At 37.5% G+C, this 15,533-nt stretch overlaps 3 protein-coding genes across 4 annotated transcripts; 2 read left to right on the plus strand and 1 right to left on the minus strand.

The window, feature by feature from the left end:
• The first annotated feature begins 3,235 nt into the window (after positions 1 to 3,235).
• Positions 3,236 to 4,086, plus strand: LOC119557544 (104 kDa microneme/rhoptry antigen). Its single transcript, XM_037870317.1, has 2 exons — positions 3,236 to 3,359; positions 3,421 to 4,086. Exons 1-2 carry the CDS (start codon positions 3,302 to 3,304, stop codon positions 4,032 to 4,034), a joined length of 672 nt encoding a protein of 223 aa, XP_037726245.1. The 5' UTR covers positions 3,236 to 3,301; the 3' UTR covers positions 4,035 to 4,086.
• A 1,049-nt stretch (positions 4,087 to 5,135) lies between these two features.
• On the plus strand, positions 5,136 to 7,643 carry LOC119557410. The gene is made up of 4 exons (XM_037870159.1): positions 5,136 to 5,693; positions 6,139 to 6,261; positions 6,338 to 6,469; positions 7,404 to 7,643. The coding sequence occupies exons 1-4, from the start codon at positions 5,478 to 5,480 to the stop codon at positions 7,485 to 7,487; spliced, it is 555 nt and encodes a 184-aa protein (XP_037726087.1). The 5' UTR covers positions 5,136 to 5,477; the 3' UTR covers positions 7,488 to 7,643.
• LOC119557409 (tetraspanin-9) lies at positions 7,521 to 15,082 on the minus strand. 2 transcript variants are annotated; one of them, XM_037870157.1, is made up of 6 exons: positions 14,816 to 15,082; positions 11,856 to 11,926; positions 10,115 to 10,306; positions 9,077 to 9,271; positions 8,851 to 9,011; positions 7,521 to 8,529 (listed from the first exon to the last, which is right to left on the minus strand). In XM_037870157.1, the coding sequence occupies exons 2-6, from the start codon at positions 11,916 to 11,918 to the stop codon at positions 8,289 to 8,291; spliced, it is 852 nt and encodes a 283-aa protein (XP_037726085.1). In that variant the 5' UTR covers positions 11,919 to 11,926; positions 14,816 to 15,082; the 3' UTR covers positions 7,521 to 8,288. The 2 variants fall into 2 exon arrangements, with proteins under 2 accessions (XP_037726085.1, XP_037726086.1); XM_037870158.1 differs by lacking the exon at positions 14,816 to 15,082 and adding an exon at positions 13,230 to 13,291.
• Between the last annotated feature and the right edge of the window lie 451 nt (positions 15,083 to 15,533).

The raw sequence follows: 15,533 nt of genomic DNA on the forward strand, positions 1-15,533 counted from the left end.
TTTTATGATTTTTTGAAGGTGACAATGTCGGAAAAAATTTGTATGAAAAAGAGAAAAATATGGCTCAAATGCCTGTTTTTAAGCATTTTCAAAAATTCATAAAAAATATAAGAAAAATGATTTTTGAAAAATTCTTTTTGCAGTTACTATTGTTTTTGTTTGAAGAAACTTTTTGCATCAAAAAATTTAAGTTTTCAAGACGAAGAAAAAAGTTTTTAAAAAAAATTTAAAAGTTCATTTACACAAATTTGTCCTTTTCAATAAGTACTGAATGGGTAAAGAAATGTATTGTATCATTCAAACGGCATTGAAATTACCTTTCCATTGATGCCTATAGTTTACAAGAAGTAAATTCAAGTTATGAGTATACTTAACTTTTATTTTGTCAAAATACATATGCCGACCACTGTATATATATACATAAATACCATGTCCATTACTTTATATCATTTTTTTTTGATTACTCCTAACTCTTATTGTATTTTTTTGTACTATTTGTTGGAAATATTCTATCACTAGCTGCTATTATTTAACCAACACTGTAAATAACCCACTGGCGAGTGTGTGTGTGTTTCCAATAAAGCATATATGTACCTTATACCCCGGCTCTAGATATATATATAAATAAATGTGTCTACATCTAAACAAAAGCAAAACTGATAAGGAAATGAAAATATTTAGCCGCTTGCGTCAGCTGGCAAACGCCGTCAGGCAAATCCCAATTACATTAGACCCGTAAAGATATCGGGCGTGTTCCCGGGGTGTACGCCTCAATTGATAGTGATAGTGATTGATAATGCAGAGCATAAGTCTTCGACGATACTTTTAATTAAGTGAAGACGCACCTAATCAGCGAGAAAATGGCAAGACGAACAGTTATTGGCGAATTTTTTGAAACATTTGTAAAATGTATTTTCTTTAATAGAGCGACTTTGGGAAGTTATCTGTGAAGTTTAATGATAATGTACAATTCAATGTGGAATAACAAACACAGTGAATTAAAAGAGACAATATTATCACTACTTTTAGCGCGACACCAGAGTAAAAATAATTATAGAATTATTATTAACAAACTTAACTTGCGCCTTGAAGTTATAAGACGGTTACATTTGAAATTTTAACGGTATGACCTAACTTATTAACTATGCTATGCTAAGCTGTCATAGTTATTTTGAGGTGAGACCTGACTTAATTTATAATCTAGGCTGGTATTTGGTATTTGGTGTTAGAATGTTACCATTTTAAGACTTCCGAAGAAACTCTACTATGCAAATGAAAATTTTCAAACACTGTTTCAATTTTCTTAGTTTAACCGGAATAACCTTAAGCTGGCAATTATAGAAACTAAAAGCTTATTTTCAATCTTATCTTTGGGATTTTTGAAATACAGTCACCAGATATCTTTCAGCTTTTAAACAAACTACTTCCATAGAGGGACATCTTTTCAAGCACTGCGATTTTCGAGGGTAAAGCAAAAATAATAACTCAGGGTATTCCCTAAACTGTTGAATTGCTGAATTGTTGAATTTTGATCAGCTGTTAATCAGCTGTTCCATACAAAGTCAACTGTCAGAAATTTCAGAAATTCAACAGCCTCGGGGCTGTTGAAAATTGTGTTGAATTGCTGAAAGCCAGAGTTGTCGCTGTTCTCGAATAAAAGTAAGAGGGTAACTCTGGTCACTTTTAAACATGGAGAAATTGCAATCGTATAAAATATGCAAGTAAAGGATATCTGATAGGATGCTGTTATAGCAGTTATAATTGTTTAATTTTTGACATATTTCCCGCATTTTCATTAATTTCAAACATAATCTTTGGCAAACACAGTCTGGCAACTTGACAATCTGACAAACAGCTGACATCTTAAAATTGAACATTCAACAGGGAACTTTTAGGGTCTTTTCCTTAATTGCTGAAATTTTCTGTTGAATTTTCAACAATTCAGAAATTCAACAGTTTAGGGAATACCCAGACTATTTTAAATTCGATTGACAATCAAACCTGGTAATATTTATTTTTTTCCATTTTTTGTAAAACTTACGACAACTGGAAAAATTTGTTTTTGTTGGAAATAAAAATAAAAATTAGCGTTTCTACATTTTTTAAAATTAGTAAAAATTAATATATTTCAAAATCCTTCGTCCTTTTAAGATGCTGAATATGAGACATGAAAAATTTAAGATATCGGTTCATTACTTTTTGAGCTATTGTGTCCACCGGCACCCAAATCGTGGTTTCAAGAAAAACGCAATTAAAATACATAATATAACTTTCGAGGACAATATCGCCTAAATTATTGGTCCGATGAATTTGAAGTTTTGGACTAACTAAGTAAACTGATTACACCGAGTTTCAATGAGGAATTGTTGCGACAGAATGGTAGCAACATTGTTGACAGCAACAAGTTGCCGGCTTCGAGCTTGTTGTTTTTGTTACCGTTGTAATACACTGTAGTGCAAAATTAAAGCGGCTATAGAGACTTGCAGTAGGGCTTGGGTAATACGTTGCATTTAAAGAAATACTTTAAACAATCCCCTGTACCCGTTTAATGGAACGCTGCCGACCGCTGATTTAAAGATATTTAAGATTGATTTTATTATGAAATTCTTTTTTTAATGACTGAAAACGATGCAGTGTAATATGCTTTATCTTTCCCAAGGATGACAACATTATAAACACTATGCTTTCCCAGGGTAATGCAAAAGTAATAACTATTTTTATGTCAAGAAAATAGTTATTTTGGTAAACAAGATGCATTTATCGAAATCAGTCAGAAACTTATGGGAATCATAGGTAGGGTATAAAAAACACAACTACGTTTTTAAGATTTGGGATGTTATACCTCGATGTGCTCTTAATTTAAGGTTATATCGATTGGCAAACAAACCTGGTAAATTTTATATTCGACTATATTTTTAAGCATAAAAAAAATTTTATGGATGTCTGTGGCTTACCTGTGGTCATAGGTGTCCTTTTTAGCCAAGTTGCAAGATAAAAACAGCGATAAAATATGTGAACTTGCATTTAAGAACTATGTAAAAACCCTTTGGTATTTTTTGAGTAGAGTTGCTAGTTAAAGTAGGAATGTAACCATTTTAACCTATCAAAAAAACGACTCCTTCCAGGCATCTAACTTTTCAAACACTGCTCCTTGTCTAGATTGACCCTAAAGCCTTGGGGACATAAGTTTTCATTATTGATAAACGGTCATAGAGCATTCTATTTCACTTGACAAGCCAACGGTCTATGACTTATAAAGAGCTCTATTCTTGCGAAAAAAAAAAATTAACCGAAGGAAAAAATGAAAGTAACTAGCGGAAAAACGGTTTTGAATGAGGAACTTCTCTCGATGTCTCTAGGTAAGCAGTCCATTCTTATGGAGTGAGGATTTCAGGGAGTTAAAGGAACCTATTGTCCCAGATGATTACTACCTTAAGAATGTGAGGAAGACGAGTTTTGTGCCCAGTCGTTCTGGACCGAATTCTTCGCAACCCTCACTTTACCAGCGAACGCATTTCTTTGGTCCTGCCTACCGAAACACTCCGTCGTCCCTGCTTAACCTGCGGGTGGATTACCTGCGGCGCCATCTAAAGGACCTCACGGTCGTGGTGGACTCCAAGGGCCTGGTGGGCTCTGCTCAGAAACGGCTGGACGTGATCACGAAGCGCCTGGCTCAGGTAGCTCCGATGTCTCCGATGCCGCCGATGCCTCCGATACCTCCGATGCCTCCGATGTCTCCGAGACCCTCTCCTGGCCAGGATCCGCAGGGTACCAAGGGTACTGAGCACCTGGCTCAGGAAACTCCGAAGTCTCCGATGCCGCCAATGCCTCCGATACCTCCGATACCTCCGATGTCTCCGAGGCCCTCTCCTGACCAGGATCCGCCGGGTGCCAAGGAAGCTCAGGTGCCCCAAGATACCCAGATTGCCCAGGATTGTGAGGATACCCTGGTCCTCACCATCGGCGACGAGGTACTCTACGACGAAGCCTACAAAACGGACACTCTCTGGATGCCCCTGGATGATAGCAAATAAATATCTTGATATCCCAACGAATCCTAGCCCATTGGCTCCTCCAAAACTCCGGCGATTATGACACAAGCTGTAGAAGTTGAAAAACAACATCGACAACATTTTAAAAATATAAAATCTCTTAATTGATCGACTCCAATGGAAAGTAAAACTGGGTCTTGGGTGGTCACTCCACTGGGAAAAAATATGTGGAATTTAGGTTTTTTAGATTTTTGTTGAAGGTGAAAAATATTTTATTTCCAATAGGGGATGACAGCCTTTGCAGCATTCGTTATGAATTGTCATATGGAATTTTTTCCCAGTGTGGAGTCATAATTGCACAACCATCAGGTGGGTTGCGTGGATGTTTGTGGGGGCGAGGGGGCGCCTACCGATTGACCAACTAACTGAGTAAACTGAGTAAACTGAGTAAACCGAGTTTCCTTCCTCATTGTTGCGACAGAATGGCGGCAACGTTGTTGACAGCAACAAGTTGCCGGTTTCAAGTTTGTTGTTATTGTTACCGTTTTATTGCCGTTTTGTTGTTGTCATTAGTATTACAATCCATACGCTACACTGTCGGAAAAAATTGGGTCGGCTTTAGAGACTCGAAGTAGGGTTTGGATAATACTTTTATATCTTGAATGTATTCATTCATTTAAGTGAACTACGTAAAAACATCACTATTTTAACATGCATGTAAATGCATTATATTAATTAATAGTACACTGGTAAAAAAATAAGTTAGTCCTTAGATTTAATATTTAATATAAATATTTGTCCATGAAATATGGAAACATAAAATTTAAAACTTATTGTTAGTTAAAAGATTTTAAAGTTCTATGACTTTAAATTTTTAGAGCAATAATGGTTTCTACCTTAAATAAATAAATGTTTTAAATAAATTATTTAATGTAATTACTATTATAACAATAATTATCTTTTTCTTATATTTTTAATATTATTAAAAAAATTTAATTTTAATATACAGATATTTATTTTTACTCTTCAACATTTGTTTCAGTGCTGAACATATTTTTATATCTTAAGAAAATATTATTTCTGTGTAATTAAAATAAACTCTTTTGATCATGTCTTGTATTAAATAAAAAAACGTTTATTTGCATTTAATTTGCAGTGGCCCTAGAAGTCGTTAGCCCCCGAATGCAACCTGAAAACCTGAGCTCCAAATGAAACCCAAACTAAAGCCAAAACGATCGCGGCTCAATGTCCAAAGCGGCGACTCTCGTGGTCGGGTTAAACCCATAAAATCGTTGCGCAGACGCGGCCATTCAGTTGAATTTTGGACTCGACAGACTTCGGATCGAAGCTCTAAGTGGGACTTGCAGCTGGATTTGGATTTAAATTTAAATTTGGATTGGGAAACTGGAGGCAGGACGTCTTCACCTGGTTTCATAAGTGTTCATAGCTTGGCTATTTCCCCCTCTGCCTGCAAAAATAACTAAGATGATGGGGCAACATGTTAGGGTGCATCTTCTGCTGCTCCTCTTCACTATGATGCACTGCATCGCCGCCACGCCCATCGCTCCTGCCACGCCCGACGGCGCCACGCCCATCGACGCCCGCGTCTCGGCCGCTGACTTCGGAGCCCAAGATGCCTTTGAAGCCGCCGACAGCTCTGCGGAATCCACGCAAGCGCAGGCCAGCGAGGCCGGGTTCAAGGTGAGTCGGGGTCAGGTGCTGGTGCATTCTACCCAAGGTCGGAGGCCGGAAAATAGCACCAAGCACATAACAACAAATAATAATAGTGAAACTTACAACCTCTCATGATTTGTTTGTTTTTTTAAGCACTTGATGGCGACCATGTAAAGTAAAAGTATTACTATTTTAGCAGGTTACTGAAACCTAATTTATTTATATTAAGACAATTTTTAACCATCAATCTCTTCTCTGATAATGGAATACGGTACCTACTTCAATTTAAAAATCATTTAAATATATTATATTTATTGGAAATAGCTTACAAGTTCAAATTCAAATTCAAATTCACTATTCAAACATAATTCACAGTTATAAGAGTATGTGAAATTTATTAGGCAGCTGACTACTTATGTAATAAGATATTATCATTTTAGCAGTACCCAAGTAACTTACCCTTTTTCGACAGATCTCACTATTGCCAACTCCGGCTAAAACGGCGGAGTCTGTGAATCTGGAGCAGGAGGCTATTCCTTCGAAGGTGTTAAGTGTGTACGACAATAGCCAAAAGAAGTTGGCCGATTTTGCCCAGGTAAGTGATGCAACAAACACACGGGGATCCCCCAGATACCCCATATCGACCCATTTAACTCCAATTCCAATCGCAGCCCGTTCCCATTTTGGACTCGATCAGTGAGCACGAAAAGTACGGCAACAATGGCGACATGTTCGACGGCATCTCGCGATCCATTGTCAACGGTTACGAGGCCTTTTCCAACCTGCTCAACACCATCATACAGGTGAGTGCCGAAATTGCTTAGCTTTTTTTTGCGTTTGTTTTTGTTTGCTTGCCTTATTTCCACGGTGGATCCATTCGCACACACGTTGCATAATACTCCCCATGCAGTTTGAGAGTCTGATTGTCCAACCTGTGATCTCTTTGCCAGTGCTGCTCCTCTCGAGCAGCGAAAAAAATTGTTACCATTACAAGAGAGTTCAGTTGAAAAAATTTTATATATCTAATTTCAAGCTTGATGGACATTAAATATTTTTAAATCAATTTAAGAATTTAAAACTCATACATTATTGGCCATATGACACTTTCTTAAATTTCAACTAGATAAAATTTTATGAATTTTTATATGAAATCAAAACATACATATGTATGTACATGTTTGGGTTACCAGGGCTTTTGAAATAAATCCAGTCAGAAAATCGAAATTTAAGCAAGTGTCATATGCCCATAATAAATTTTGATTTATTTTACTTAAGAATCAACAAAATTTAGAAATGTTTACTTTCTTGCAAACTAGTTTATTACGTTTATTGAGAATCAAATTTAAAATATTTTTGTTGTAAACTTTTATAATAATGAATTAGGATACGAATACATCAAGATCATTTTAGCATTCAAAAATTAAGAAAGGTACTTACATTTAAAATTAAAAAAACTTTAGTTTGTACACTTTTAAGATCTCAAGATTAAAAAGTTTAAAATTACTAAAATTTAAAGTTTAAAAAATCTTCAGCTTGGACATTTTAAAGATCTCCATATTGAAGAATTAAAAACAAGCTAGATTTGGGGATAAAAAGAAAGCCAGATTGGCAGCTCTATTGCTAGTTGGCACTACTTACGCAATTAGCCGTGTGTTTGCTTTGACCAAGGTCAGTTCCAGCTATCCCCCTTTTGACCACTCTCTTCCACCTTTCCACTCATCCATTTTTCTCTTGCAGAAACCCAAAGAGCTGGCGCGCAGCGTTACGAAGGGAATTACCGCTCAATTGGATATTATCGGTGGCAAACTGGTGGGCCTTTAACGGCACTCCATAACCCACCATAACTGCTTTTTGTTTGTAATTTAAATAAATACTTTAATTTATTTGTAACTTAACACGAACATGTTGTGTAGGAATGTATTTCGATATAAATATATGTATGTATAAATAAAATAATCAAACTCATAGTAGTAATAATATTTGCTCTAACTATTTCCCTCCCGATTCCTCTTCCTCCTCTTCGTCTTCTGGGTTTTCTTGCTTCCCGGGCAGTTGCGGTTTCTGCTATTTCGAATACTACAAAGTTCCATAAAATAACATAAGTATACTGGTATAGTAATGTATAAATATATAGGTTATATGTATTGTTTTAGTTAAAGGGTTACGAGCATATTTGGGTCCTAAGCCCGATTCACACTAGCTGGTACTTGTGGTACTTTTTTAAACTGCTTGCCTGATAAGTATGAAACGCACTGTACCCCGTTATCGGGTCTTGGGCCATATACTATACTACTAGAGAGCACATCACAATATGGATACACCGCTAACTAAACATCTTTGTAAATATGTGATTGTTTCACTGGGAACATTATGCCCGGTCCACACTGTCTTTAAGTGAGAACACATCATCTTAGTCCCATAAATTTTGTTCGATATGTCTTCGCCTACAGATAACAACAAAAAAACAAAAAAATACACTCTGAATTAAATTAATTTTTGGCACATTTCGCAGAATGAATTAGAAACTAGGAGAGTTAACAAAAAGTATAGAGATAGCGACAGAGTTGGGGGTGATTCCGACCCTCCAATTTAGAAGTTCGCATGGCGCCGTTACAGGCGCGTTCAATCCTCCCAACTGCTGGTGCGGGTCTGGGGATCGATAGACGGGGAGTACGACTTGTAGGTGTCCGAGGCCCGTTTATGTTTCACCGTGCAGAACAGCAGCATCGAGGTGATCAGTCCGAAGAGCTGGACAAAGGCAATACCCAGTCCCACGGCGCCCACCACGTTCAGTTGTCCCGTAAACCAACTCTGCAGCGAATGGGCACAGCCTTTGTCCCACCACAGCGACGGGTTCTCGGATCTGAAGGGGAATATATAGTAATAAATTTATTTCATAAGTCATAAGTTGGTCAACATCATTGTCAATTGTTTGGAATCATTTTGCAAGGTGTCTAAAAGTATGCTGCAGAACTGTATATTTCTAGTGGACGGACTAAGACTTAAAGTCATAGCATACTTTTAGATAACTTTACAGCTACCCATTAAGCGGGCATAGGGAATTTGATCTGTTGTGTCTTTGCCGCCACACAAATAGTGTATCGCAGCGGTCGTCCCAGATAATATCATTATAATAATATAAATTAAACCAGAGTGTCCCTGAAATGGAATCACGATCACCCACCTGCCGCAGTCGGCGCGCATCATTCCGTCGCCTGATCCTTCGGTGAGCACTTGGCGCTGGTCATAGAGGGTCCTGCAGCAGGACTCGGGCACCCAGCGCTTTCCCGGCCACGACTGGATGTCGTACCAGTCCTCGTAAGAGGAAACGCCACAGCACTCAAACTGCAAACAGGGCCAATGTTTTAGTGCCAAACTGTGGCTGGGAAAAAGGGAAAGGCGCCACTCACCGAATGCTGCACACTGTCCCAAATGGAGGCCACCGAAGGCGCCACCAAAGATCCCCGATCGCTGGTGTTGTAGTGCCGCTCGATCCCGAAGCGCAGCTCGTTGGCCAACGTCCGTCCCAGTCCGCCGCGGAAGAGAAAGGCGATGGAGCCCACCAGGAACTCGCTCATGAACAGCATCACAATCAGCAAGAAGTACTGTGTGGGACCGAAGGAGATATGGCATCGTCGTATGGATTACACAGAAAGAAAGTAATTAGAACGGGTTGAAATAAATCTTTAAATAATGTTTGCTAATAATATAATCCCTAATGCCCAATATGGCTGGAACTCTTTGGTATATCTATGCGGACTCCAATCGTTTTTAGCTACAAGAGATTACTGTGACACCCCCGAATATATGGCAATAATTTGTATTCAAAAACATAAAAACGCTAATATTGAGCTGTGGATTCCTTGAACTACGCCTTGCCCAATATATTACTCATACGACATGAATGCCAGATGTATAGATAATTTAGAAATATTATTTTTCAGAATAAAAGTAAATAAAAGTCTAATAAAAAATAATCAATTTTTGTAAAAATCGCTTTTTAGCATAACTTTGTTTATTCTGAAAAATAAGTCAATAAAATCGGACAACTATATGTACATATGTAAATCCTGCAGTTCCTAAGATTTAATATCTTAAAGTTATAAAAACTGTCTTTATAAACTATTTAAAAATCCATTAAAGGTGGTAAACAATATTCTTTATCTATCATACGAACTTTTAGGCAAACCAGGATTCCTACTGTTGTAGCTCAACGGGTTTCAAACTAGTTTTTGTTTTAATCAGAAAACGATATTTTAAACTAACGAGATTTGACTTAAACATGTTTTAACGTGATTACATTTAAAAAAAAAATGGTTTTTCCATGATATCGGCATTTTTTGATTCGTATACTTTGTATTTTTATCGTGGGTTTAAAATTCGGTTTACATTAAGATTATAGTATTTTTGGAGTGTCTCCTCCATATCCCTGATATCCATTCACTCACCAGTACCAGAAGGCAGCGGGACTGCACCCAGGCGCCGCAGCAGCCGAAGAAGCTGACCACGAACCCGGTGCCCCCGATGCCCATGAAGATGGTGTCCGCACTCAAGCCGGCGTGTTGGGGCAACAAAGTGGCGTAGCCCTCGTAGCTCAGACGCAACCACAGTCCGGCTCCTAAAAACGCACAGCTACACAGCTGCAATGGGTCGAGTCAGAAATAGTAAATGGGAAATTAGAAAGGCACTGATTACCTCGCAGAATGCTCAAAAAGAGAGAGGGCACTGCATTTCCCTTGGTAACACACTGCGACCACAACTAATTGTGATTGAGAACACAAATATAAAATATACCACCTAACCATTTACTAAAAAGATTCACTATTCGCAAATTCATTTACTGTTGCAACTAAACTCTGTAATTATCTTATAAAGACTCAAGGATCGTATAGGCCTTGATGCTCAATTTCCAAATATATTTACGACTATTATATCCAACAAAATGGTTCTCAGAAAATAATGTGTTGGACCATTTTTATAAAGCATACTTTATGGTATACCGGCAAAAAAGTTAGAAATGAAAATGACTTAGTTAGAAATATCGCAAGATTATTTGGAAAAAAAGGATCTGAAACCCTAAAATTTTTTCTTTATCTTTTGAAGTACTCAAAAAAAGTGGAAACTGGTTTTTCCAACTTCGCGGTTTTTTTTCTCTGATCAGGAATGCATTTTTTGTGAAATCGATTCCCAAATTGAGCATCAAAGCCAATAAGATCCCTAAGCATATAGAACCAATTTTGTGACACAGGGGTATTTACTTGTAAACCAAATGAGCTCCTGAAGGTATATTTCTGGAAAAATCAAAGTCATTAATGAAAGAGTCTTGATGTACAGATCTGTCGGGGTATTTAAGCAGCCGTTTTGTTTCCAGCCAATGTCATTTAGACACAGACCTTGATTAATTGCCATTGATGCTGCATTCGCTAGAGGATCTATCCTCCAGAGGGGTGATCAGATAATTGGCAGCTGAATGCAGCTGAAGGCAGAGCACAACTGTTGCATGTCCACAAAGGCTGGCATGTGACATTAGGGGGGGCTATTGGGGGAACGCCACTGGGGAAAAAGGGGGCCGGAAGCTACAGCTGCAGATTGCCATTCAGATTCAGAAAACTGAAAGCCATCTCACCGCCAAAGTCAAAGTCGAGTTTAAAACTGAAACTGAACTGAACTAAAAACCAATGACATAAAGTCAATGGCAGGCGCTCAGACAATGCAACATGCTGTCACAAAGACACTTCCGCTGCAGACGACGGCAAAGTTACTCGTATGGCTCTGATTAGCTGCTCTACCTTCTGATTCTGATTCTGATTCTCATTCCGATTTCAGTTCCTCCATCTATATGTTTATGCTCTGCTTCTGATGCTGCATATCCGTCCTCAGCATCTGCACTCAGAAAAAAGGCGCATAGGTTTATTCAATGGACCAACTATCTTTATTTATTCATTTATTTTTTTCGAATTCTTTAAAAGTAAAACAAAATATTTTTCAAAAACATTAAGTGGACCTACATTAAGACCTACATTATCTAGTTTTATTATTTCGAGCGATTGGGTAAAGTGATTATAAAAAATGTAGAATACCCTTAAAAACATATATGGTTTTGGTTGGTTTTAAATATTTTTTAGAATAAATTTTGCAAGCTTTATGTATTTCCAAAATGTTGCAAAGTTCATTGGTAAAATAACTTACCCAAAGAATTATGTTGAGCCAGCAGAAAGTGCGGCGTATGCATGTATAGCCGGCATTACCCATGGCGGGATCTGAAAAGCAAAATAAAGGTTTAGACAGAGCTATATCCCCCATACACCCCCTCCATATTCTATATAGTATCATTCCTAATGCAGCATAAATCATATGATTCGGGTTATGTGCGTACAAACTACTTATATTTTTTGATGATTTGTGTAATGTTCTCTTTTCTTTATTATTGTATTTGTTGTGCTTTTCATTGGCATTTCCTTTTGTCTGTAATGTAACCAGAGTACCCAGTGTGTCTGCCAGCGGGGGCGTTTGGTTAAGCAATTGCAGCTGTTGCTCAAATGCAATAACATGCACGAATGTCCACACATGGATGGGCACTCGTTTATGCAAATATTTTTATGATTGAATGAAAACAATAACTAAACAACAAAAATTACGAAATTAACAGCAGCAATGTCCATGGTCACTGAAGCAGATCAACAAATAAATGAGTGTCCTCATTTGTGTATTCCATCTATGTGTGGCAAAAAGCATTCAGGGCTGACATATTATTAATTAACACGCCTACTTCCTTTGACTTTGGAAAACCAAAGACTGTAGTTGTCAAAATATCAGTAAATAGTTTTTCACACTATGATATGTATATGATATGATATCGCATGTTTTCGAAAATATCTAATTAATGAACATGAAATTTGAAATAAAGATCACATTTTAATGATACGAGTATCAAATTGATATAATATGTTTTTTCGTGTGTAGACTAAACGTTGTATGCGATATAAACCAATGTCCATAGAAATCTTAAAACCTTCAGATAACGCTGAATATAAATGTATTCAAAAATTATGTGGAACATTGCGAAAGTGCAGAGAATCAAGAGTTGAATTGCCAAAATTTCCATTCTTCTCGACTTTCCCATGAAAGAAACAGCGCCCGAAGAATTGGTTTCATGCTAATGATCACATGTTTTGTTGCAATCGAGCTCCATGGATCTGGGAAAATTCGTGTTCGACCAACAAAAAAAAAGATTGCGTGTGAACCAGCAATAGCGTCAAACTAAATAGACAAATATAGTTTCTTTTACGATGCACTGCTAGACATCAAGGGCTTTAAAAGATTGGCTATACAACTAGCAGGATGAGCAATATTAAAAAAAAACCTTGTGCATTGCTGCCATATCTAGCCATTTTCAGGACAGTCCTTTCTAAGATATAGGCAGAAAATCTCTGTTAAATTCCAGTTTGCACGAAGTCTGTATTTCCTTTATTTCGTAATTAAATTTCAAAGTTAATCATCATCCTGGATTTCATTTTCTTGCTCGGATGAAACATAAGTCATTAGAAAGAATCACAACCTAACCTTGCTAATAGATCTGAACTTGAAGTCCCAGAGAAGCACGCGCCTCCAAATCTGGATCCTCCTACGATCTCATAACCCCTTCGGACTCAAACTCGGATTCGGAATGTCCGCTCGAGGGTCGAGCGCTGCGCTATCCACTATATAATTGGAATAACTATCATCCGCGATGGTGATCGTCCGCCCCCCCGAACATAATAATAATGAAATAGTGCAAATAATAAGCGGGAATGGGCGGGGTAATGGGTCTGGGCCGTCCATGTCCAGGGCTGTCCAGTTCGTATGGTATGTGGTATGGTTGTGGTCTTTCGGTTCCATGCCAGTTCCCATTCCCATTTCCATTCCCAGTTTGTCGTCTCCAAGTGCGAACAATTGCACAAGGCACACAACGACAGCAAAAGTAACAACGAGAGCAACTGTCGCTCGCTTATTTTCCAATTTAACTCAATAACGCGCACTGGCTTAATGGCATTTGACGCTGAAAATTTGCGATTTACTACACCCTCCATGCCCCACCGACCCTATCTCTATACACTACATACTATGTGCACTATCCACCGGGCACTAGCATTTATCATAATTCGAGTAGCTGGATCTGGGATGCTGCGGATGCTGCGGATGTGGATGTGGCAGAGTGATTTATGCCAGGAAAATACTGCCAGCACACATCTGAAATTGTTTTCGTTTAGCCAAATATTTTGCAAATCGCAAAAGTAATTGGGTAAATCGGTTAGCTTTTCAGATTTGGCTATAGCATGTGTTATTAATTGGCATTCTCTAATTGAAATGCCTTTAACCCAATTACCAAGTATTTGTTTTTGCATTGATCTATATCAATATTGCCCAAACATAATCTGATACAATCCAAACTATTATAATAAGTAATTCTGATGAGACATAAACATCAATCCTTAGAATTCTTTAAATCTTTTAGTATACAAAATATATAGGCTCAACCTATATTTTGGTAGATATATCAAGAAACAATGATTTTAAGCCTTCTTAAAAAATCATATTCCCACTCCAAAAAGTTACCGAAAATGATGAAGCAAATGTGTAATATTTCGTAATATCCAGACAAAGATCACAAAAGATCAGGGGAGAAAGACATAGTGAGAGAGTACTGTAGCAAGCAGTAAAAACCAGTAGGTAAAGTTGGCATTGCACAGATCCGCCAGCAACAACAACAACAACAAGATCAGTCGCTCTGAAAAAGATTTTCACCATCTGACCATTGAGACCTCCCCTTAATCGTCGTTGTTGTTTTTTCGTGGGTCTTTCAAAGTGTCGTCCACGAAAAGTTTTCTCTTTTTGTTGTAGCTTTCCAGTCTTGCCATTGTTGTTGTTGCCTCTCTGGCCGATCGGCCAATCTATGTGCTTATACTTTGTTTGTGCCCCATTGCCGCATTTCTTTTCAGTTGCAAATTACTTCAAGTTGTTGTTTGTTGTTTGTTGTTTGCTTTCAATCTGGTTTTTGTGGTTGTTGCTGTCAATAAACTGCAAAAGTTCGTTGTTATTGTCACTGCATCGGTTTTCTATATACTGTATATATGTGGTGGATACTTTGGCTATACAAACAGGATATTTACATTGGCTATGGGTCGAAATAAAGTCGTTATCGGGACTATCGCTGATGCTAAGGGATTTTTATTGGCACTCTTCAACACAGAATTTAACTCGAAAAAAAACGAAAACAGACAAATCAAGACACTTTCTGGCCCAATAAGTTTGTACAAGAATTTCCGAATTGCTTTCCGTTTGTTTGGTTCTGCACTTCTGATTAGGATAATCGGATCTCTGGGACTCGAAATTCGTTTTGCGTATTCTATGCGCTCGCCGCGGTTGTTCAAAATAAACTGACAATTCTACGTTGTTTAAAAATAGTCAAGAAGCGACGTCCCAGCGCAGCAGCCGAAGTTGCACGAATGGCCAGCCGAAGTCGGTTCGGTTGCAAGTTGTATTACACCGCAAAAAAATAGAAATTAACATTTTTGTATATTTTGGATAGGCTTTAGGCATATTTTTTAACAAAAATTTTGGCACATGCCTTAAAAAATGGGCTAAATATAATTTGATAAGAAAAAAGATTTACAAAATTGTAGTTTCTTTAGAACACTGATAAAAAAATGGATTGAATATAAAAACATAATGTGTAAAACGAAATATATTGAATTTCTTTTTTAATTTAAAAATGTTTGAATCAAGGTAGAACATATTAGGTACGATGTTAGTCATATTTAGACATATTTACCATTTTTGAGTTTAATGAAAAAGAATTTTATAATGAAAACAATGTTTAAGCTCCTT

This window comes from Drosophila subpulchrella, chromosome X, assembly GCF_014743375.2.
Source record: "Drosophila subpulchrella strain 33 F10 #4 breed RU33 chromosome X, RU_Dsub_v1.1 Primary Assembly, whole genome shotgun sequence".
Taxonomy (NCBI): Eukaryota; Metazoa; Arthropoda; class Insecta; order Diptera; family Drosophilidae; genus Drosophila; species Drosophila subpulchrella.

Excerpts from the sequence above, each read along its gene's own strand:
- LOC119557544 (XM_037870317.1), top strand. The coding sequence starts at position 3,302 with ATGAAAGTAACTAGCGGAAAAACGGTTTTGAATGAGGAACTTCTCTCG. Across the intron at positions 3,360-3,420 it reads ACTTCTCTCGATGTCTCTAG|ATGATTACTACCTTAAGAAT; the intron begins GTAAGCAGTCCA and ends CTATTGTCCCAG.
- LOC119557410 (XM_037870159.1), top strand. The coding sequence starts at position 5,478 with ATGATGGGGCAACATGTTAGGGTGCATCTTCTGCTGCTCCTCTTCACT. Across the intron at positions 5,694-6,138 it reads CCAGCGAGGCCGGGTTCAAG|ATCTCACTATTGCCAACTCC; the intron begins GTGAGTCGGGGT and ends CTTTTTCGACAG. Across the intron at positions 6,262-6,337 it reads AGTTGGCCGATTTTGCCCAG|CCCGTTCCCATTTTGGACTC; the intron begins GTAAGTGATGCA and ends TTCCAATCGCAG.
- LOC119557409 (XM_037870157.1), bottom strand. The coding sequence starts at position 11,918 with ATGGGTAATGCCGGCTATACATGCATACGCCGCACTTTCTGCTGGCTC. Across the intron at positions 10,307-11,855 it reads GGCTCAACATAATTCTTTGG|CTGTGTAGCTGTGCGTTTTT; the intron begins GTAAGTTATTTT and ends GACCCATTGCAG. Across the intron at positions 9,272-10,114 it reads CCCGCTGCCTTCTGGTACTG|TACTTCTTGCTGATTGTGAT; the intron begins GTGAGTGAATGG and ends GGTCCCACACAG.